Source organism: Corvus hawaiiensis, chromosome 10, assembly GCF_020740725.1.
Source record: "Corvus hawaiiensis isolate bCorHaw1 chromosome 10, bCorHaw1.pri.cur, whole genome shotgun sequence".
Lineage (NCBI taxonomy): Eukaryota > Metazoa > Chordata > Aves > Passeriformes > Corvidae > Corvus > Corvus hawaiiensis.
In genome coordinates this window covers 5,243,651-5,267,827 of record NC_063222.1, presented here as the reverse complement: position 1 = coordinate 5,267,827, position 24,177 = coordinate 5,243,651, and the positions used below count along the sequence as shown (strand labels likewise).

Below are 24,177 nucleotides of genomic sequence, written 5' to 3'. Positions count from 1 at the left end.
GCTTGATTCTGCTCTTCTGAAAGGTGCGCTGTGAGAAAGTTTATTTTCAGCAGAAATTATTTTACAAAAGCACCTTTCAGTACTTTTCACTCGTTCTTTCATGTGCTGGCTTGATTTTAAACAGGATTTGCTGTGTTCTTGTCAAGAACAAGCCCAGTTCTTTCTCTGACAGTAGCTGATGGCAGATGCAATGGGGAAGCACTAAGACATAGAGCAAGCATATGGCAACTCTGCTGCATCCATCCCATCATCCCTGCACACACAGCACCACAGATTGACTCTGCATCTGGGTTTGGTGGTCCTTGTATTTGTCTAATTTTTGAATTTGCTTATATTTTTGGCATCCTTCCACAGAAATGAGCTTCACAGCTTAGTTTTTGGGAAGATTTTAGGATAACATATATACTTTTAGCTTTAAAAACCTTTTGTGTTTGAATTTAATATTGCAACTTCATATTTTATTATTAGGAAAAAAGTAAATGGCTTTTAAAAATTTATTTGTTCAGCTTGTAATTTTTATATACATTTGCCATATGTTCTGCTTGCCTTGTGCTTCTGTATTCCAAGCCAAAGACTTCTGGTCATTTCATGTTGTATCAGATGGAAGCTGTTCTGCACTTTACAATAATGCTTCTTTTTTTCTGTAAGTCTCTTCCTAAATTCACAGCATTGCATCTGAAAGACATGGATATGTGAAGGGGAGACCAAAATTCCAGATGTAATTTGCCATCTTCCCAAGTAGCCTTGTCTATTACTATTTTACATATATTTACTAAAAAATAAATTGAAATATGATGTTTGGTATAAGGTATCTGTAAGGAAGAAATGTTCCAGACCACCTCACAGGTCTTCTACAAGTCTCACATCTTGCACCCATAAGAAGTCTAAATTTTCCAGACCATGTTCAAATACTGCTGTAATCCCCTGGAAGTCATCTTGGGATAAATATGAGTTTGGTAAAATGAAGCTGGATACAAAGCATCATGCACAAATTTGAATCATTAAAGGCTCTTGTGGTCTCTCTAATTCCTTACCAAGTACTTCTGTCATCAATCCTTTCCCATGGTTTCTTCTTACTCTAACATTGTTTTGTTCTCTGTCGTAGCTGAAATAGGGGATTTCGATGAATTGGAAGATCGAGAACACCTTAAAACAAACCAGTATTTGCCAAACCAGGAGAAACTTGAGGGAAAGATCCTGGAGTTCCACAGGAAGCATGTGTAAGTGAGGATTAATGTAAAGCACTAATGTAACCCTGGGGCAGCAGATGGGCTTGCCTGGGGGAGGTCGAGCAGCTGCGTGATAAGATGACGTTAGAGTGTGTAAATTAAACACCATTTGAGCAAGAAAAGTTGGGTGTAGCAATAGTTACATAGTCAGGATGGAGTTGTTGGGCAGTGGTTTTTCTCAAGTGATTTTTGCAGTGTATCTTTAATAGTGTGCCAAAGACAGCTGTCATGTAATAATGCGTTTATGCAAAATTATTCTTCAGAATTTCCGTTCTACAAAGTTTGTTTTGCCAGCATATGCAGAGCTCTTGCTTTTGTCTAAATAATTAGATATCAATTGCATCATATTCTTTTGCTACACATTAAGCATAAGGGAGATGGAGAAGGAGGGAGGGAGTGGGGAAGAAATAACTTCCATCAGAATTCATGTAATACCTTATCTTACAGCTGGGTATTTTTGAAATAAGGGAAGATTATTGGTGACAAACTCTGCCACTAAAATAAAATTAGTTCCAACATGGAGTCAGGAACTGCAGGAACTTACTTTTCTGTATTTTTCGAGACCTTGCATATTAGGATTTAGCAGTTCTTTTATAAATTTAGAAGTTCTTTTATAAATTGCGCATGTTCACACACACATTTTATTGTGCATGCTTGTGTGTTCTAATCCAAACTTAGATTTTCCTTTGCTCTCTGTGGGTAAACTTGTGGATTGTTGCTGACTGATTTTCTTTTAAGACTGAACAAAGGTTTTTCAGGGCAGCATCTGTGTTTAAAGACACATCCTGTAGTATTGGAAAATTAGTTCCTGAGAATTTCAGTGATTAACTATTTGCTGTTTATGATCAGTCATTTTAACTTGTACTGAAATTATTGTTAATGATGAAATTTCAGCTTTGTCGATTCTTCGTGAAATCAGGTGGTTACTTTTTTCTGCTTTTGAACCTTTGAGGTGCACGTGGAAATGATGAAGAAAAAAATAAATGTTTTAAAGTAATTTTGAAGTAAATTAAAATACGTGGAAGGATTCTTCACCTTGGGAGAAGGTAGCTGGAGGAGGGGCACCATTCATTTCATTATTTTTCTCTTGTCTAAAGAAAAGTGCTGAAAGAATTAGTAACTTCAGAGCAAATTAAAAGAGGGAAACATCCTTTTCACAGAACTTGTAGCAATACTGTAATACTGCTGCAAGGTGCTGTGGAGTCTGAAGATGCAAATGGGTCATGCAAGGTTTTGATGACGCCATGCAGTGTCGGCTGATGGCTCTCAAATTTGAGGTGAAATGTGGGATTTTTAGATCTAAGTACCCCCAGAGCATGGACAGAACAGCCCAGTGTTAGTCATGTACCAGGATTCTGCTGAGCTGATTCTGCTTGTGGGGAATTTTCCTGCTTTGCTTCTCTTGATGGAAGGGTTGTGACTGTCTTCTGAGTCAGGGACTGGTAGTTTTGTTAAATGGATTTGAGCTTTTTTTCTTCAAACAAGTTACTTCTAATCATTCGTTACAGTAAGGAAAGTTTGTATTTTTGCCTTTCAGGAAGGAGTCAGAGGAAGGTTAATAGGTAAAGATTCCTTGCTTCATAAATGTACTTTGCAAAATTAATTTCATGAGAATTGAATTTAATACAGCCATATTATTAAAATGATTGTAAATCTGATTTTAAGGCAGTGTTTTAGAGGTATATATGCAAGCCATGTTAAGATTAGCAGCTGAGGCATGTAATTAGAAATGGTTACCATGGAATGTTAGCAATACCTGGGTACCTTGAAGGCACGTTTCAAATTTCCCCTGCACCTTTGGAAACATTTTTGTTAGAGAGATGTCATTTTGCAAGCACTGCAATCTTACAATTAGCTGTGGCTTCCATGGTTTAACCCCAGCTTAGCCCCATCAGCTGCTAGCTCCCCCTTGGTGGGTTGGGGGAGAGATTTGGGAGGGTGAAAGTAGGAAAATTCACACCTTGAGATACAGACAGTTTAAATAGCTGAAGCAAAAGCCACACACTCATGCAAAGTAAAACCAGGAATTCATTCCTTACTTCCCACAGGGCAGGCAGGTGTTCAGCCATCCTCAGGAGAGCAGGATCTGTTCACGGGTAACAGTGACTTGGGAAAACAAACAAGATTACTCCAAATGTCCTCCCTTCCTCCTTCTTCCCCCAGCATTATATGCTGAGCATGAGGCCATACAGGGTGGAATATCCAGCTGGGATCAGCTGTCCCTGCTGTGCCCCCTCCTGAGTCCTTGTTCCTCTCCCAGCCCCTCCCTGGTGGAGCTGGGTGTGGAGCAAAAGAGGCCTTGGCTCTGGGCGAGCTTTGCCGGGCAATAAGGAAAACACCTCTGGGTTATCAACATTGTGTCGAGCTCAAATAGAAATCCCAGCTACTGTGAGGAAAATTAACCCCAGCCCGAACTAGCGCACACATCTCTTCCCTCTTCCCTTACTCAGGGAGGATTGACCACCCTTTCCCATCTTCAGCAGTTGAGCAGGGTTCTGTGTTTTCTCAGCGCAGACATGTTTTCCCTCATTTCTGTTCCAAGGAGCAGGCAGGAGCAGGGACCTGGGCATTTGGCTTTTTCCTGGCGACGCACAGTGCAGTTGGACAGACAAAATTGCTTCTCTATCATGTTATCCTGGTGTGTCATATTTTTACTTTTTTGGTTTAATTTTTTATGTCCTTTAATTACCTTATTATTCCCCCACTTACCTTTAGCAGACTAATATTTTTGAGGCCAGGTTGGATGGGGCTTGGAGCAGCCTGGGCTAGTGGAAGTTGTTCTTGCTCATGGCAGGGGGTGGGACTGGATGATCTTTAAGGTCCCTTCCCACCCAAACCATCCTGGGATTCTGTGATTCTTTCACTGATGATTGCTCCTGACAGAGATTTCTTGTACAAACTGGGTGTCCAGGAAGAGAAACCCATTTCTGGCAGGATGGCTCATCTCCTCCAGATTGTTTCTGTGGCACTTTCTTTCTGCCCCAGTTTTCCTTTTCTGTTTTAATTACTTCACTGTAGCTATTAGAAGTGGTAGAACATCATCACCCTCAATAAAACAGAACCTGTGTTTCCAATCCATTCTGTATATGGAGAATGTTGTAATTGGAAAGATGGCAATTGAATGCTTATTTTCTATTAAACATATATTTTTTTTTACATTTGTAAATCCTTTATTTTACTTTCAAAAATATAGCAATGTGGTTTCTATACTTTGCAAATGTAGTAATGGTAAACAAGATGAGTTATATTTTTGGTGTAGCACATTAGTTACTGCTTCAGCAAGAGCCTGAAGTAACTTATTTTATTTCTATAGTTAATTAAAAAAAAAAGATGTATATTTTGTAGATGGTGTATTGGTACTGGTGCAGTTAATTCCTGGTACCCAGGCACTCAAAATACAATGTTTTCTGCCTTCCTGTGAGTAGTAGAATACTTGCTGCAAGGTGAGTGCAGGATTCAACATGACACATTTTGCCTGTGTTCACATGTCTGTGGTTTCTTTGTCTGTACATACATAAATCAGGAAAGAATTAGAAGATTTAATAGATTTATATTTACATTTACTGTTATCCCTCATGTCCTTTCACAACGTGTTAGCTTAGTTGTCCTTGGATTTAAATTCTTTAAATTGTGTGTAAACTAGAAAAACTCTAACTTGACACTTCATCTTTAAAGTTCTATGTTAATCACTGGGTTTAAATACTCTGTAAATCACCTACCACTTGACAGCATTTATTTTGAATCCGTTGCCATGGGAATATTGTATCACAACCAGTATTTGTCTAGCTGGATGGTTGTAAGGAACCTCTACACTAACATCTATTGCACTGACAGCAGTTTTTGCTGGAAATACTGATATTAGTGTGTCGTCCATTGACCTGGGGAAGATTAAGTAGATTTATCTGCTTAATGGCTGGACAAAATTAGAGCAGATTGTTTTGGCACTGGGCTGTGCAGCTAAGCCTGCAGGCAGCATCTGAGGGCAATTTCTGAGACTGCCTCTCTTTGTACCCGTCTGTGGTACAGTCAGAGCTGCCTGGCTCTGCTCCCAGCTCCTCCACATCAGGCTCGGCCTTCTTTGGTGGGTACAGGCAGGTTGTGTGCAAGTGAACATTCTTAAAATTGGCTGGTATCTTATTTTTAATGCTCTGAGATGTGCTGTGCTTTGGATCATATGTAATGGTACACGAAATAACTGTCAGTGGTTCTACATCAGTTACACCAGACCGTTCATGAGGAATTTTTAGTACTGCAGAGCTCCAATTTTCCTCTTGCCGTTTTTTTGTTTTGCCTTCCTTCCCTTCCAACCCTCCTTCCCAACCTCAGCACCCTCTTTAAAAGACAAAGCCCTGCTTTCATTCTTAATGTCGCTGTATTCAGAAGAATTACAGCAGGAATTAGTGTGGGTGGGAGTTACACACAGTGCTCTCAGAGTGTAACTCAGGAAGCTCTGGCCAAAAGTAGGATTTATGATCTACCTCTTTTGTCTTGTATGTATTTAATAAATAGGAACCCTGGTACTCCAGCTTTTTTGATGCAGTTAAGGAATCTGTGGTGGAAATGGAAACAACACTCAAAGCCAATATTAAAAGCACTTGCTCCAGTGTTACTCATTTCAGTGAGGGGAAGAGAAATCTGCTTTGCCAGTTGAAACTCTAGACATAACTAATACATGTAGTAGTAACACTGGTAGAAATGCAGCTACAAGGCTCTCTCTGTAGTTTGGCATTTCTGTTTCCATTTGAAATCAGGTTTTTGTTCCTCTTATATTCTTCCCTTTATATTACATGGTTACGTAACAGTGACGTTTGGGTAACGGTGGATTATGGAATGAGCTTGTAAAGTCAGGAATGTCATTGAATCCCTGCCTTCTGGAGGTGCCAAAATGAATTTGTGATTTCCTGCTGTAGTGTTTTAGATTCTTTGTTTTCCCCTCCAGAATGAACAATGCAACAGAGCACTGCTGAAATCCTGTTGTCAAACTTGTGTGCAGTCAGGCTTACTTTCTCAGGGCATTTTGTGTATGTGTGTGTTTTACACTAAAGAGCACTTTAGTCAGTATCAAAGAAGCATTGCTTTTACTAACAACTTCTGTTTTTAAAACCATAGCATATAAGTTTCATAATTGTATTCTGAATTGTAGAGACAGCTCTATTTATATTAAAAAAAAAAAAAAATCTATATGGCACTAAACAATTGTTTAATCTAACACGTGACTCTAGGTGGGTTGAAGGAGGTATTTTTAAGGAGTATGACTAGAAAGGCCAGTCAAGGAAGCAGGAGAATTTATTTAATACAGATGTTGTGGTTGGCACTGCATAGTACACAAAAATAGGTAATGCTAAAAATAGTTTATCACCTGTTTTAATGAAATGAAATGCAGATTTGTGGAAGGAAGGCCATTTTCTTCTTGGAAAAAAAGGCTTGTAAAATTTGCTTAGTCTGTGTGTGCAGGAATCTAATCCGGTTTCAGCCCTGGTTGTTTGTAAATAGAATAATAATATTTGTTTAGCACCGGTGTCTTCCTTGTATCATTACATTTATCCTAGTGAACTTGCACATGGAAGTAATTTGGTATTTATTATTTCTAATTGTCAGCAGTGATGTAGGGGGGTCAGTTTATCCAGCTGTGGCTGCTACAGCCTCACTGCTCTGAATGCCCCAGCGGGTCCTGTGCTGCTGGTGTTTCATAGAATTCTAGAGTGGTTTGGGATGGAAGGGATCTTAAAGCTCATCTTGCTTTGACCTGCTGCCATGGGCAGGGACACCTTCCACTAGCCCAGGCTGCTCCAAGCCCTGTCCAACCTGGTCTTGGACACTTCCAGGGATGGGGCAGCCCCAGCTTCTCTGGGCACCCTGTGCCAGGGCCTCACCTCCCTCACAGGGAAGAATTTCTCCTAATGTAATCCTAATCTCATCTCTTTTAATTTAAAACCATTCCCCTTCTCCTATCACCTTCTGTCCATATAAAAAGTCCCTCTCCCTGTTTTTCATTAGCCCTTGTTAAGTACTGAAAGGCCACGGTGAGCTCTCCCTGGAGCCTTCTCTTCTCCAGGTGAACACCCCCAGCTCTCCCAGCCTGTCTCCAGAGCAGAGCCACTCCAGCCCTTGGAGCATCTCTGTGCCCTTCTCTAGTCTTGCTTCATTTTATGGAGTGTCCACTTATGCTGGGAGCCCCAGATCTGGAGGCAGCTCTGCAGTGGAGTTTCCTGAGGGTTAGCATAGGCAAAGGTTCTCCTGCTTTTCCTGGTTCTCCTGGACCATATTATGCCTAAAACTGGGTAATAGTGTTTTCTTGCAGGATATTTCTGGTTCAGAGACCTACTTGGGTGACATGCTTATGTTTGTGATAAAGACTTTTTTGCTTTGCAGTGTAACTGGGGCATGATCAGTAGCAGCAGTCGGACTTGATAATCTTCAAGGTCTTTTTCAGCCTTAATGATTTTATGATCCTATGATTCTAAGAATTCCTTCATTTCCACAGCACCATTTGCTCGTTCATGGAGGACCTCTAACTCCTTGTCAGGACCCATGAACTTACAGAGAGTGCTTTGACTTAGAGGGCAAAGCTCTTGTCAGTATGAGTACCAGCTGAAAATGCACTGCAATCTAACACACTCCCTCTCACTGAGAAAAACGGGGGGATTGAGGAAAAAAAGAACTGTTTTCATGCAGGAGAGCAAAGTGTTAGTGGTTTGACGTCAGCTAAGCTGGGGAGCAGTCAGTGAGGGCTGAAACTGTGACAGGTGTGTGCCAGAGTCAGGAACAGTCTCTGTGTTGTGGTTTTGGACCTTGTGCACCCTTACAGAGCAGTTGCTCCTGTCTGTGTACAGCTTCCTCCTGTTTTTAGGGTAATTTTGACAGCAAGATGAGGTTTCATTTAAAGATCCTTCTCAGGATTCCTTGGCAGAGAGAGAATTATCCAGCCAAAGACTGGAGGAATGTGTTGCACCGGGAAGTAATAGAGTAATAATCTTGTGGTCCCAAAACCTGACCTGAAAAGGGTCATTCTGTTGCAATATTTGCATTGTTTCTGTTTTGCTGGCTGTGCAACTCTACCAGCTCTCACTTCTTATCTTAGTTAATGCTAATGTGTACACAAGCAAGCAGAAGGAGGAGCACTGTGGATTGAATTTGGATTTGTTTAACTTCATAGTTTCTAAACTGAAAAAGCTCTGAGCTAATTAAAATCTCTTTCAGCACTTGTCCTGGGATGCATTTGACATTGGCCATCAGCTGTGTCACAGAATTTTCAATGTTACATGTGACTTGGAGTGAAACCACCCAACTAGATGAGACAGAAAATTTTAGTGCCAGAGTTCAGACTTAAGTGTGTTAGCAGTGTTGGCAGTATAGTAGAACCAGATTGTTCTTAAAACTTTATTTTTCTTCCTCATTACAGGGGTCAAACTCCTGCTGAATCTGACTTTCAAGTGCTTGAAATTGCCCGGAAACTGGAGATGTATGGCATCAGATTCCACCTTGCCTCTGACCGTGAGGGCACCAAAATCAATCTGGCAGTTTCACACATGGGTGTGCTGGTGTTCCAGGTACAGATGGCAAACTGTGTCTGTCTGTCCTTTAGCAAGTCTGGGAGTAAGTCTCCCATTCTACCATAAGGTATCTCTGATGTCTTGAAAATCTAATGTGTTCTATGGTCAAGGAGTGTCATTTAAGCCCCCAAAATACTGGTCGGTGCAGCTTGTTCTTGTGCAGAGTGAGGAGCATCAAAACCAAGTGACAGTAAAGTAGAGGGTCTTTGCTTGAAGTTAGGTGTGTCATCAGAGAAAATCAATTCATTTGGAACAGGCCTGGGTCACGTCTGTCATCCTGGACTTTTGGTTTGGTTTCTCTTCTTTTCATATGCCAGTGTATTTTTGCTGGGATATTGTTGCTCTTATTGTATAGGAATGCTGATTGATTGGAGTGGTTGGGCCAATTAGTGTTACTATGTTTGTTGTATTAAATAAGTGACTCTGTGCTCGGAGTCCTGTTTATGAAAGCAGTGATACTGTTTTCCTCTCCCCAAAACACAGAGGCGGCTGATCTACTGAAATATCTCTGTTTGGGTGCTCAGCTGAGTCTTACCTGTCCTTTAGTTACTGTGGGGCTGCTTCTTTTGGAGGTCCATCAGCCACTGCAGTCCTGCAATTCCTCTCAGACTGCTCAGTGGCCTTTCTTGTTTAAGGGAATATTGCTACCAGAACTAAAAATCCAGCTGAATGTGTCCACATACATATGTCTATGTACCCACAACAGAATTTTATTTGGTACTCTGCTTTTCTGACACTTTTGCTAACATTTAATCGTTCTCATTTTAATTCAGGGTAACACGAAAATCAATACCTTCAACTGGTCCAAGGTCCGTAAACTGAGCTTCAAGAGGAAAAGATTCCTTATTAAGCTCCACCCAGAGGTCTGTGTAAGTTTTACTGTACTATAGACTGGTCAGTGTTGAAAAAAATACCTATGCTTCATTTTATTATGAACGTTTCTGGAGTTTGTGATTTTATGAAACAGCCTCAGCAGGGCAGGCTTGGCTTCATCATTCACGGGTAAATCCTTCCTTTCTCACCCCACAACTTAGGGTCTTTAGGTTTTGTGTTTCAATCTCAGCTTATTCTTGACACAAGCTTACACAGGTATAAATGTAAAACAGAGAAGAATTAGTAGACCCAGGAATTTGGTGCACCCTGTCTCAGTACTTCTACTTTGAAAAAGTTACATCCACTTTATTGAATCAAATGAGAATTACCTGATACATCTCAGGTAGGAATAGGTGGCTGAAACTGTATTGTTGTAGCTTCATTTTAAGGATGGTATGATTACTCTTGCTTCATCTTTTCTATACAACTGTATAGCACAAGTGTTATTTTTCATGCTTAGCTGATTTACAGTAGACGTTTTTGATTGCAGATGTCATCAGAGTTGTTGTTGCTTCCACACTGGATGACTAGATTGCACTCAGTTTTTAATTTATATTAAAATTGAGGAAAAAACCAATTTTGGACATACTATAATTTCATGTATCAAGGACACCTGAAACAGGACACACTGTCTGCTTGTGTAGCAATGTGTCTCACAAAGAGCCCTTCAGAAATTCCATGAGATAACTGTACTCTGACATATGCAGTATTTTCCAGTTTTGTCTAAATTTCAGGGAAACAAGCATCAGAACTCTTAGAAAAAAATTAGTATTTTAAAGCAGCTACTATTTCACTTAAATATTTAAATTTTTCTTTGAGATTTCTAAAGCTGAGTTATATTGACCACGTTTCTAAAGTCTAAACACTTTTACAGTTTCAAGGTAAGCAAACATTTTTGAAAGCTATTAAATAATTTTCAGCTGCATTCAGAATCACTCCCATTAAGGCATGCAAGAAGTGATTTAGCAAAGTCCTGCCTCTCGCTGGAATTCAGCTTTTTTGTTGGCACCCATACGCGCCTTCCTTTTCTCCTTATTGTCATTTTAGGTGCTGCTGAACTTCTATGTTTTTTTTCCCAGGGCCCATATCAAGATACATTGGAGTTTCTTTTGGGAAGTAGGGATGAGTGCAAAAACTTCTGGAAAATCTGTGTGGAGTATCACACGTTCTTTAGGCTCTTCGACCAGCCAAAGCCAAAGGCTAAAGCAGTGTTCTTCACCAGAGGGTCATCGTTCAGATACAGGTAGGGAGAAACACAACAGCCTCAGTATGTCTTAGAAACTGAGATCAGAAGGAAGAAGTATTTTAAAGTCATTCCATCTCTAATGCTCATCCCCTGTGTTTGATAACCTTTGTACTTCTGTGGGTTCACAGTGGACGAACACAGAAGCAACTAGTGGATTATATTAAGGACAGTGGGATGAAGAGAACCCCATATGAAAGGTAAGATGAAATAGCTTTGTAAGGCAAAACACAGCTGAGACTTTCACAGTGCCCTCATTGCCTAAATTTCAGTGTTTTCATGCTGCTTGGAGGCAGGCTCATCCTCAGTTATCAAATTTAAGGTAGCTAAACAAAAATGTAAAGGATTTATTATTTTGTGATGATGTAAGAAGATTAGGAAAGTTTTGGTACCACATTTTGATGTCTATGGACAATGTGTGGCTTAGCTGTCTGAAAGTTCAGCACATACTCAAGATTCCATAATGTTAATGAGGACCTGTGTGTGTGCCACTGTGGCTGTGCAATCAGCCAGTGGCAGAGCACATAATGGAACTTGGGATCTGCAAGTTTGAAACTGTGACCTTAAAGACTCAATTGTTTCTAAACATGAAAATATATAAATTAAGAATATGCTTTTTCATTATAAAATTGTTTTTTACTTACTTGACTCTAAAGCTGTCCAGTCTACATGTGGGAAACTCCTCCTCCTCCAAATCCTAATCCAAACTATGTGTGGGAGACTCCTACTCCTAATCCAAAAGATTATAGGGACTTAATAGGAATTTTTTTAAGTTTGCATCAATCTACTATTAATAAGTATTTTTAGTGTCTCAGACTCCAGTTGAGCTCCTTTTCTATATGAAAATTTGATTTTCTGTTTCATTATTGACATAGAATGGACCTAACTACGAGAGTTAGGTAGGATACCACTTTTTGGAGTCTAACATACAGACTTCTATATGGTTGACTGAATTTGTAAAAATTTGAACAATTGTTGCAGGTTAGCTCATTCTGGTTCTGAAGCCATTCCTCTGTAGATGTTTATAATAATGACAGAGGATGGAGTTAAACTAAAATGTGCTGTTTAGTATCCAGTTAGTATTCAGCCCCAAGTTGTTCTTGAGTTCCCCATGAGCCAGGTGGGGGTCAGGCTCTTTTCCCAGATAGTGGGTGACAGGACAAGAGGAAACAGCTTCAAGTTGTGCCATGAGAAGTTTAGGTTGGATACTGGGAGAAATTTCTTCACTGAAAGAGTGGTCGGGCAGTGGCACAGGCTGCCCAGGGAAGTGTTGTGGAGTCACTGTCCCTGGAGGTGTTCAAAAAACGTGGAGATAAAGTGCTTGGGGACATGGGGTAGTGTTGGGGCAACAGTTGGTCTTGATGATCTTAGAGGTCTTTTCCAACCTTAATGATTCTCTAGTTCCGTGAATGATCTGGATCTTGCTTTACTCCATTTTTATACGTTTCTTACTCTTGCATCATTTAATTTACAACTCTTTTGACCTTTTAAAACTTGAACTAGTTATTAACAACACATGATAAAATAGAGCTTGAGATGTTTCTGTTGGCTACTGGAATGGTCACAAGAAGTGATGGGGGAAAGAAAGAGGCTGATGCATGTCTTGGATGCTGACAGGCTGGTCTGTTCCACAGGAGGCACAGCAAGGTCAGAGCATCCACTCGCACCTCGAACACAGATGTGCCAAAGCAGGTCAGTTCTGCAGCGCTCTCGGTGGTGTGGTCAGGGGCATTGACAAACAACTTTCTGAGGTGATAGTGAAGGAGTCAACTCACCAGGATTGCTTCCACTGTTTGCTCTTTGTCTGGCTGCACGGTTCTTTTTGTTGGTGTTACTGATCTGATAGTTGTAGCCAGTGGAGTGTAAATTGAATAATATTTTACTCAAAGTTCCACTGAACCGAAAAGGAAATGTTGGACTTTTCTAGGGTGTTGTTATTTCAGAGGATTAGTTTATCTCCAGGTACTCTCTGACTACTCTCTGGCAGTCTCAAGATGCCTTCTGCAGGACACAGCAAGAAACAATCATTTCACTGAAAGCACTTGTGTTACATGGGAGAGGTTAAGGAAGGATCACAGAATTTCATTGTCATTTTGTTATTTTTCCCTGTGGATACTTGTTCAGCTATAAAATCCATGCATTTAATTTTCCATCCAGTTATCAGAATTAAGGAAAAAAACCTTGCCTTTTACATGGGCTGCTGGATCAGGTTCTGTGCAGTGTTTGCTGTAAAGTGAGCTCCTGTGAAGCATATATTCCTTCTGCATCTGGATGTAACTGGATGTTACATTTGTTTTTTATGTATGACAAAAACCTTTTTATCTGTTGTATTTCTGCCTTTTTTTTTTTTTTCCCTTTTAGAGTGTCCCATTCAGTGAGGGCTTGAGAACTCCAGGGTCTCCAGCCTCAACAGCTGCCCCCTTCCACTCGGTTCACTCCTTGGCCGGTCCTGCTTCTATCCTGCCCATGTTTGCTGAACCCAGCCCTTCCTCCTTGGACCCCCGAGCACCGTACACAAGGATTCCAGACAAAACCACTGCAGCACCAGTGGAAGAAGCGGGGAGGAAGCTGATGCAGCAGCCTGGATCTCCCATGCTCCAAGGTGTTGGGTTTGGTAGTGTTGCAGGAAACTGTAACCCGTCTTGTCCTGTTGTTGAGAGTGGTTGTGATGTAGATGTAGAGAGGAGTAGTAAGGAGAGCAGGGTTGCTGGTTGTAAAAATGACAATGATGAGGATGACTTTACCACAGGTGTATTCATTGCTGAAAAAGAGCAGCAGCATGGCAGCCGAGGTGCCCCTCTTTTCACACTGACAAGTTCCCAGTTACAGGTGTCGGAGGAGTTTATTGATGACGACCCAGCAGAAATGTCCTTTTTTGCTGGGGGCTCTGAGGCATTTTCCTATGTGTACAGTGGGTTAGAATTAAAGGGTTCTGAGTTTTCTAAGTGTCTGTCAGAGTCAGCTGGTTTAACTGCAGATGCCCTCCAGCAAAACACAGTCTCTGCTCAGTCGAGCCCCGACAGGTACTCAACTGAGGCCGTGGATATGAATATGGAAGAGGAGTTTGAATTTGAAGAAGGGAGCGATTTCAACGGCAATGAGAGGCCATCAGACACCTCGGAGCTGTTTGAGGTGAAGGCCCAAGCAAGCAGAATGCAAAGCCTCCTGAGCCCCTCAGAAACGAGCTCCCTCATCAACAACCGCTCCGAGAGCAGCTCCCTCAACAACCTGCCGCTGAATGGGACCTCCTCCCTGCACACCTACAGCTCTGCCAACCATTCCGAGGCCAGCTCCATGCTGAACTTCCCTGCCTACTCCGTGCGCTCCGAGTCCAGCTCAGCCTTCCAGTTCACGGACATTATTGACCAGCTGGAGCAGCTGAGCTACCCACCCACCACCACAGAAGACTCCAGCAGCACGGACACCGACTCCTGGGACTCGGGAACGGCTGCGCCTCTGGATGAAAACCTTTTCTTTAGTAACCCCTTTGCTCAAACCGCCGGGGACAACTGTGCCTTTGACTTTCAGAATAATTTAAAAAATCTCACTCAAGAAGACTGGACAGAGAAGTCACAAATCAATTGATTGTCTTGATTTCTGTGGTGGATTCCTCTGTGCTGTTCAGGCTTGGAAGTCAGTAGGGTGTGATATCAGTCAATCCAGTGGCTGGATATTAAATCACATAACATAGTTGATTTTTAAAATTTTTTTAAAAATTCGTGTGCCTCTTCAGTGTCCCTCCAAGAATGCAAGTTTTGGTGCTCTGTTTCTGTGCATCACACTACATCAAGAATGGGTTATAATAGGCTACAATGTTGGAAAATACTGCATTTAGGAAAAAACACTGGTTTCAGAGAATTTTAAGTATCAACTGGCTCATGCAGACATCACAACTTACTGAACGATTTCTTCAGCTGTAAACATATCTGTAAGAGTCTCATATAATATGCTGTTCCTCCAAAATCCAAATAAAACAGTCACTTTTGCACATGCTTGTTAACCAGCAGCTGCATCCACTAAATTGCCTGTTTTCCTGTGCTGTAGCAAGATCCTCATTTTGGGTTTGTTTTTGTTCCCATAATCAAAAAAAACGAACAATTTTCAAATGATCTCTGAAGGACAGTTTTAAAATACCAACCTGTGCTACACGTCTGTGGTAGGCTTTGAAGAATAAATAGCCTATACCTACCTTTGGAAGGTAGTTTGGAAGAAGGAATGCATATACAACCAAATGGAAATAGCAGTTTCCAAACTTCTTGTGAAGACAAGCTTATTTGCTGACTTCCAGATGTCTTCAGCAGTCCAGCAGCAAACATTTTGCAGCAGTCTGGAGATACACAGAGACTATAAAAGCACTTAATCCCCATCACATTTCCCTTCTTTCTTGTTATTAATCACTCTGCATAAAAATACTTACAAATTAATTCAGAAAAGTGTCCTGTATCTGTGGAGGACAGCTGATGGTCAACCTGGTGATAGCTTTAACTTTTTCTTTAAAATATGGGCTGCATGCAGAAAAATACTGTAACTTTTCTGAGAAATGGAGTTGTCAGGAGAGGTAAATACTGGAGACAACAGGGTTTCAGGGCTTTTGTAAATTCTTTTAGACAGGTGGCTTTGATGTGAGACTTGAGCTGTAAGTTCGGAAGTGTAATCGAAAAGACAATTGAATTGTTGCTTAACTGATCACATTTAATTTAGCAACATTTATTGAGGCGAAACAACAAAAGTTGTGAAATGTCCTTCCCAACTGCCGTGGATTGTGGGGGTGAAATTCTGAGCTTCAGCTTGTTGAGAGCATTTTTTAGACTACATCCAAGCAAGAATGGGAAATCTGTTAACACCTGACCCAAATCTTGTGATGGAAAGCATCATCTTCTTCAGCCATTTGGTTTTGGGTTCCTTTCTGCCCTTTTCAGTCCTTTGTAGAGTGAGTGCAGTACTAATACAGTTGATGCCTCCAAAATAAGCAGCTTAGTTACAAACATAACTTTATGGTCAATGTTATTGGTAGCAGTTTAAATATGGTCTTGAGATATTGTTAAAGACCTTCATTGTTTACTCAGACATTTAAAAAATACTATTATTTCTCAACTGAAACTTCGATGGAATACTTTTCAACATGAGGCAGAACACGAGGAGATAAAACCTCCTTTAGTCACCCATTTCTTCCAGTTTAGTTTTACCAAGGTGTAACTATTCTGCACAGTGCTTGCTTTTATCTTGTGTTTGAGTGCAATGTGTGCTGTCCCATGAGAAACCTGTCCCCTTTGCCAGCAGCACAGAAAGACAAAGCACATTCAGAACAAAGTATTAGCCCAGACCTCCAATAATGCACAACAAGGTGCTCTTTTTTTTTTTTTTTTTTTTTTTGCTATATGTTAATTCTATTTTATTTCTTTCCTGTAAGAATGTGTGTTCTGGCTCTTTGTGGGAATTTATTCTGGCCTGTGGAGATGATGTCATGGGTGTGTGGTGTGACATTTTGAAATAGGACTTGGAGGAGGTTTGCAGTGGTGTAGAGAGCTGGTGCCTTTAAGTATGTTTCTAGGTGGTTTGTCTGACTTCTTCCCAAGATGAACTACATTGTGTAACCTAAGGAAGGAAAAGAAAATCAGCATAAAGATAGAATTCTGTCTGCAAACTCTGTAACAGGTGGTAGCTTCAGGGACAAGTATATAGATAAAGATGTAGGAAAGGCTGTTGATGCCTTTGATCTTTTAAAAAAAGAATCAGGATTCAGCTATTACATATAACTGTGTTTCATGTCCTGTGCCTCAATCACAAGCATTCCTTTAAATGTGTTAGAATAGCTTAAGATGGAAATAAATGCAATGAAATTCTAGTTTTCAAAAGATCTTGGTAAAAAGCTGCCTGTATTTTCAATGTACAGGCTTGCCAATTTGCCTTCTTGCACCACAGTTAGTTTGAAAAGGCATCTTCAATGTTTTTCTTCTTATTTTATTTTCTTCTTTTCTTATTTTGCAACTGTGCAGATCTTTTATTGGCAGTTCTAACTCTCAGGGATTTTCTTTTTTTTTTTTTTTTTTTTTTGAAAAGGAAGCAATAAGATTCTTAGTGTAGTGCCCTTTTTGTTTTCCAGAGGAATGGTAGTGACTAGGATTTCAGTCTTCTATCTTAGGGCAGGTTGTGTGGATCCACGGGTGAGGAAGGGGTGAGGGGAGCTTTGACCCTGGTACAGATCTGTTCAGATGAAGGTTTTAGGTACAGAATGAGAGTTCAGAGCTGCTGCTGTGCCCCTGTTAGTTCTGTCTGTGCTCTGGCTGACTGAGAGCATAGAGCTGTCATGGTTTCCTTCTGTGCTTCACTTGATTTCCAAAGCCATACGGCTTCTGAGGATATCTTTGCATGCTGAGCTGTGTTGTTTTGTTCAAGCTTTCCCAGACAGACACAAAAGAGCAGAACATTTGGTTCATAAGTAGAGTTTTTCTTATAGCAAGAAAGCTGTGAGCAAAGGTTCTTCATCATTTCCTTCAGAGGCATAAGTTCAGATTCACTTTCCAGTAGAGATGGAGAGAAAACCAGCTGCCCTCAAGGGAAGGTGGCAGCTCAGACCTTCTCAGGGAGCTCGAGCACCATGTATGGGTTATTTCAGTGCAGTGGAGCTGTCCTCTTCCCCCCTGGCTGTCTCCTGAGGTGGCAGGAGAAGGTGAGACAAGCAATGTCTTTCCCTACTCTGTCCCCTTCATTTACTTTTGGGGGTGAGGGGAGTGGTGAACTGGAGAAGTGTGGTGTGTCCTGAGTCCTGGCGATGCTGCTTAACTTCCAGCACTATTCCCTGTAGTTTGTTTTATTTTCTTGTTACAGTGTTGATATTAAAACTTAGTTCCTGGTACTGATTCCTGTTTATTTCCTGAGAACACAAGTTTTCCTTTCATGAAGGTGAGTGGTGAGCTGGCCAGGAGCCTTGCAGACCCTAGGCAGTAACCTCTGCTGCAGGAACCACATGGCATGGAAAACAGGGGAAATGACTTAGGAAAAAGGACAAGATCGAGAAGATCTTTGTTGAGTATCCCATGCAAGAAAGCAGCACTGGAGGAGCTGTGGTAGAGCAGATAAAACCTAGGTGTAAACTCTGTGAGTCCGTGGCCAGTGAGCAGTCGTCCCCCTGCTCCTCCCAGCAAACACCTCTGCAGGTGATGCCTTTTTCTCTGGTCCTAAAAATACGAGTCAGACACAGTTAGGGTGGTAAAAAGGGTACCTTTATATGAGGATCCTCAGGTGCACAAATCTGTCAGGTAGAAAAGGCCAAAGATGCGCGCCCCGCGTAACGTGTGTACAATTGTTATAGATTCTGCAAATTAGCATATCTGACAAGAACCCCCCAATTAGGAACCTGCCTGGTGAAGTAATTTCCCCAGTTCTAGTACCTTCTAGATTCTCCCCCCTTAGGATGAGATCCAGGCCCTGCTTACAAAAGTAAGCTGGTTTCAGCCTTGGTTTCTAAGGAGAACCAAGACAGCATAGGGGTCCTGGAATTTGTTTTGTCTTTCTGCCTAGGAAAATGTTGAAGCTAAGCTGCAATATGAAGCTACAAAGCTACAAGTATATGTGTAAAGGATACAGAGAATATATAAAAGAAAAAAAGGGTGAAACCCACAATGGCATCACAGGTACATCCTTGCACATTGGCTTTGTGCCTCCCACCCCGTGGGGGAGCTGGGGACGCACACAGGTACGAACATTTCTGGCCAGTGCACAGGTTTTAGTGCTGTGCTTTTCCAGTAGGAGAACCACAGGACTTTCCAGGTGTGTTCTCCTGCTCTACACAGTGCACCCAGCAGCTGTTGCAGCGCTGGCTTGGCAAAGGGAGGGTGCCAGGGCTCCACAGTGAAGCAGGACTGTTTCCCATCCTTCCACATCTCTCTGTTCTGTTTTAGCAAACACATGCAGCTGTAGGATGCATGCCAGTATTAGTGGCTTTTCCCAGTGAGTCAGGCTGCTGGGCTTAACTCTCTGCAGTGCTCAACTGAAGGTTGCAGTGCGACTGAAAGAAAGCAAAATGGGTGTTTCGAGTGAGCAATTTAATCCCCACCTGCACTTCTCCATGTGTGTACTTACAACCCTTCTGATGCTTAAACACATTTATTAAATGTAAAGCACTACAGCAGAGCATTTTTGATCATCATCTATGCAGTTAATGAAACTTACTTTGCACAAAACGTGGGTCATGGAATATTCTCTGACCTATCCACCACCTGGTTAAGCTTTGTTAAATTCACTAACCTGTGTTATCTATTGTGCATAGACTTTGTAATTTTAAAGTATTCATTAGTGAAGTAATACATGCTGTGTATTCCCAGGACTTGCCATATTTTATCTTAGGGTGGAATAGGGCGATATATCAATCTACTCTCAACTTTCACTTTAATTTCCAGTAAATTTCAGAGTTGCTGAATAATCTGGATAATACCAAGTATTGATCTCTTTTTTTCCTGTGCTTATTTGTATTGTGGTCATAGGTGATCTTGTTTAAGGGATTTTTGTTTTGGTTTTTTTGGTGGCTTGGTTATGGTTTGGTGTTGGGCATTTTTATTTGGGTTTTTCCTTTTTTTTTTTGTGGTGGTAGGTTTTGTCTAGTTGCAAGTCTTGGTAGGGGTAAGATTTTGTGAAGACACTAATAAAAGTTGTAATTTTATGCTTTTTTGGTGCAAACCTGTCGGTAAGTCATTCCCATTATTGTCATTTTGCAAACTGTTCTAAGCCATAATTACTCAGTACTGAATGAGTGTAATCACAGGTCTCAATACAGTCCTTTAGCTGTCATTGCCTGCCCTTTTTAGGGGCTCTTACACCTCACTTGTCACAAGGGCTGTGTGTATATGTATGGCTGTACATATACATTCTCTGTCTGAAGATGGGGAGACTTCACAGTTCCAAATGCATCATAAAACCTGCCTCATTAATTACCTGCCCATGGGCTCCTGTAGAATTACTCCAGTGGGTGAGCTGGAGGTTTGGGAGTTCATATTTGGAATGTGATTCACTGAACCTGCTCTGTGGGAAGGTGTTCCTGTGCCTTTTCCAAAGTCGTAACGTTCCGCAGTCGCTCGAAGCACGAAATTCCCATTTCTCGGTACGTACAGGGGTACGTGTGCCTTGGTTAGAGGGACTCCCCAGTTCCATAGGTGCTACTCCACTCTTGCCAGGGAAAGATTACCTTCAAACAAAGAGAGCTGGAATTTTTAAATTGATCTCTTGAACTTTATCTTTTATATGGTAAATGTTGATTGAATTATATGTTGGGGTTTTGAGTATCTTTGTGTCTGTTCAGATTGCCGATTATGAACCTACAGATTTGTACTAATTCATAATTTTAATTGTTTATGCAATAAAACAAGGAAAACTTTGATATAAATGACAACATGGGCTTTTTAGCTTTATTTTCATTACCCTTATCTTTGAAATAGAATAAATATTTGTTCTCCTAGCCAAGGCATCTTATAGTTTTATTCCCAGCTTTCTCCACACGGTTTTCCACCTGTACCACTTCGTTGAAAATAGAGCACAGTAGGCAAACACTGGTGTGTGGGTTTCAAATTCCTGGTTTGTGCAGATCTTTTGCTTGGGATACAAATGGAACTGGAAGCTCAGATTTCTTTGTAGGAATTATATTTATTGTGGAGACCTTTTCTTTTAAGCTTGGTATGTCCCTTGAACTCTCTCTCCTGCATATCTGTTTTTATTGGAAGATTGTCCTTTTTTGCAAACGTAGCATGTGAAGGCAATTGCATGTTTTCTAGTTGGCAGGTTCTCCTTCAGGTGTCTGTGACCAGTGTTTAGGTAAATCCTCTGCCCTGCAAACAGGGCTTTAACAAGTTGGACAGGTGGCAAAAGAAGGGTGGTTGTTTGGGATTGTTTCAGCTGTTTTGTGGGCATAACTATGAAACCAGGGCCAACCTTAGGATCCTGCTAGTACCACATGTAGGTGTGACTTCCCAGGTACACAGCACTGGGACACGTGCCAAGTGCTGTAAATGTGCTTTAATGTTTCACGTGACCTGTACCTGTTTGAGATCTTTGAATTTAAAGTCACTTGCGTAGGTTTTTTAGGCTCTTAGATAATTTTCAAGGTTCTCTTATCTCCCAGCTATTTCTCATCTTTTTAAAGGGAAGATTTGCAGAGGGAAAATTTGCTAGTAGCGATGTTTTGAAATAAGGAAGATAGGGAAGGTATCCAGGATTTTACTTGTAGTACATCAGCTTGCTAATGACCTCACTCTAGAAGTAACTCTCTGTACTTTCACTCTAGAAAATAATTGTTTGGTCTGTGCATGTGATGGGTTCAGCAGGGCACTGGGTGGAAGGGAGGCTCTGAGCAGGCTCCCATTGTCCTCTGGTCAGCCCCTGCAGGGTTTTAGCCTGAAAATAATCTTGCCTTTTGAAGTAGTGGTAATAGCAATGATGTAATAATAAAGTTGTGTCTTTAAATGTTTTCTGGGAAATGCAAGAGATGCTCCATTTGATAAAAAGCCATTGCTGACAGTTGACCCTCACATAGCTTTTGTCCATCCCATAATGCTCAGTATTATTGGGGTACTATTTTAGTTGTCTGTCTTTGAATTATTTTAAGCATCCAGGCATAAAGCTTACAGAACCTGTACTTTTTGTTTTGGCCAGCCTGTACACTCAAGTCTGGCTTTCTGTGTCGGAATTGAATTTAGATTGAAGAATGGAAATACCTGCTGAAAAAATAACTGGGAAATGACACCAAAAGCTTGTTATCTTATTATTCTTATCTCAGTGAAAATCAAACAGAACCTGCTTCTACATGACCAATATTACACAGTAGCTCTGGAGGATATTTTCAGCATTCTCACCACATTCTGTAGCTGTGCTTTTGCATACTACAGTGCTTTTGCAATGTTTTATTGATTAGTTTTTATTTTTTATTTCTCTTACGTGTATTCTGGTCTTTATGAAACTGTGGGTTTGTTTGCTTAAGGATACGTGTTTCTCACTACATAATGTAACTAAGAAGTGTTAGTATACTTAAAGGTCTTTGAGTATGTGGAGTATTACACCGAGCTGATGCATTTTTGGATGTTGCCTTAAGTGCATTTGTGTGTGATGTGGAGGCAGAAATATGTTGTATACAGAATGCAGCCATGTCTGACAGTCTGGGCTACAGCGTTGAATTCATTCATGTCATTGCGCGGAGGCCTGGCTTGTGCTCACAGCGTTTACAGACACCAGTTGGGGATGTTTGTGTGACTTACTTGTAGAGAACAGATTTCCACTTCATGCAGAACGTTGAAACACAGAAACATCCCTCTGGAAGAATAATCCCTTTAAAGATAACTGGAGGATGCTGCCTGTGGGGAAGGGAAGACCTCGGAGCACCAGGGTTTGATGTCAAAGGGAATTGTTCGCGTGTTTTGATCTTCACATCAATATTTCTACCTAATCATGAGTTTTCTACACTGAACAGCAGTTGAAATGGCTTCTCCCTTTACCATCTTTCTCCATGAGAATGAGGAATTGCTGTACATCCTACCTGCTTGCCTGGAGTCCTCCTGTGCTGCTCTGGTGGAGAAGACTTGGGTTATGAGAATGAAAATTTCAGTCCTCATTTGTAATATCATCTGCCAAGACACACCATCACACTGAGCTTAGATCAAACATTTAATTAAACAAATGTTTGCTAAAAAGCTAACCTGAGCTGCTCTGTGACTTCTTATAGCCTCTTCTAGAAAAAAAATATAAAATTGGGAAGTGACAGGACAAGAGGGAATGGCCTTAAGCTGAAGGAGGGTATTTTTAAATGGAGTAAATTCTTCCCTGTGAGGGTGCTGAGGCCCTGGCACAGGGTGCCCAGAGAAACTGTGGCTGCCCCTGGATCCCTGGAAGTGTCCAAGGCCAGGTTGGACAGGGCTTGGAGCAACGTGGGCTAGTGGAAGGTGTCCCTGCCTGTGGCAGGGGGTGGGACTGGGTGGTCCTTAAGGTCCCTTCCCACGCAAACCCTTCAGTGATTCTGTGAATGCCTCTCATTTCTGTCGGTCCCTCTGGCTTTGGGGAGGGGTTCTTGCTTTCGGATTCAACGTTTGAAATTAATTTACTGGCTGTCTTCTGTTGGAGGAGATAAAAGGTAGAACAACCTGACTAAAAAAGCAGGGTGGTTTATAGCAACTTATATCCCATGTGCTCCCACTGTATCCGAGCTTTCAGGCTGTCTGGAAGCAATTCAAGTTACAGATTCTGGAATTTGTCACTACTTTGTGTTAAATTCCAAGAACTTAAAGAAGCTCCTCACCCCTGCAAGCTCATTTGTTTGGAAGCTGTTTTTTCAGCGTTCCTGGCATGTAAAAGCAAACTTGAATCCGGTGCCTGGATAGGTGAAACCAACACTTTGTTCAGTGTTGCTTTTATTAAAAGCAATGTGAATGGACCAATTGCTCAGGGAGAAGCCAAAATCTGCTTCAACGTTGGTGCTGGACTAGTGTACGAATAGTTAACTCTGCAGCCTGGATGATCTGAATCTCTTCCAGGTGACCGAGTGCAGCACTGTTTAGCTTCCTGCGTTTGTCCATGTGGAATTACAGGCTGGGGCTGCCTCGCCCTGGGTGTGCTTTCCAAGCCGGAGCAGCTGGGAATCGAAAGCTCCCAACTCCTCCTGCAGCACCCATGACAGTGTGAGGAGTTACTGTATATCTGTGAGGACTGGGTTTTTTAAAGCCTTTTGTGATGATTTTCGGTCTGGGAAATGATGATTTGGCAGTTTGGGGTTGGATGTTGATTTCCCCATTTGTCTTCGGGTGGGTGGTTTAGCACTTGTGGCACAACAAATCCTGCTGGGGAGGCTTGGGAGGGTGTTAGAGCTGTAGATGTTTAAGTGCTGGTACCTGTTTCATTGCCTGATCTGAGAAAACTCATTTGTTTATCACAGGGAAGATCAGAAAAATAGTATGTGAGGTTAGGAGGAATTCTGTGTGCATAATGTGTCTGTTGCCTTCCTTTGGCCCAAAAAAGTTGATCTTGAATGGTCATTTTCACCCCTGAGGGGGGTCTACATGCTGAAAAGAGGAGGCTTGAATTCACTGTGATGGGTCAGAAATCTCTAAAGGGTCCACAAAATAATAATAATAATTTTTTAACAAAGACATTTAATAATCTAAAGCAAAGTGGTGCCTGTTGCTTCTAACAGGTTTAGCTGTGGCTTGTGTCCATCCAGTTAATACTCTGTGCTGCAAAATGGTTTTCCTTGAGATTACTCTGCTTGCATATTTAGAAAAGCCAGGAATTAAATTTTTTCCATGCT

At 41.3% G+C, this 24,177-nt stretch overlaps 1 protein-coding gene across 9 annotated transcripts in view; it reads left to right on the top strand.

Moving 5' to 3' along the window:
* The window catches only part of FARP2 (FERM, ARH/RhoGEF and pleckstrin domain protein 2), a 75,161-nt gene that overhangs the window by 28,122 nt on the left and 22,862 nt on the right, over positions 1–24,177 (top strand). For 7 of the 9 annotated variants that reach the window (XM_048314857.1, XM_048314856.1, XM_048314858.1 and 4 more), the window contains exons 7-13: positions 1,106–1,220; positions 8,632–8,779; positions 9,556–9,651; positions 10,735–10,898; positions 11,030–11,098; positions 12,533–12,590; positions 13,260–13,500. In XM_048314857.1, the coding sequence (XP_048170814.1) occupies positions 1,106–1,220; positions 8,632–8,779; positions 9,556–9,651; positions 10,735–10,898; positions 11,030–11,098; positions 12,533–12,590; positions 13,260–13,500 (891 nt within the window). The remainder of the gene's footprint in view (positions 1–1,105; positions 1,221–8,631; positions 8,780–9,555; positions 9,652–10,734; positions 10,899–11,029; positions 11,099–12,532; positions 12,591–13,259; positions 13,501–24,177) is intronic. The other 2 variants (XM_048314859.1, XM_048314854.1) reach the window with 1 other exon arrangement.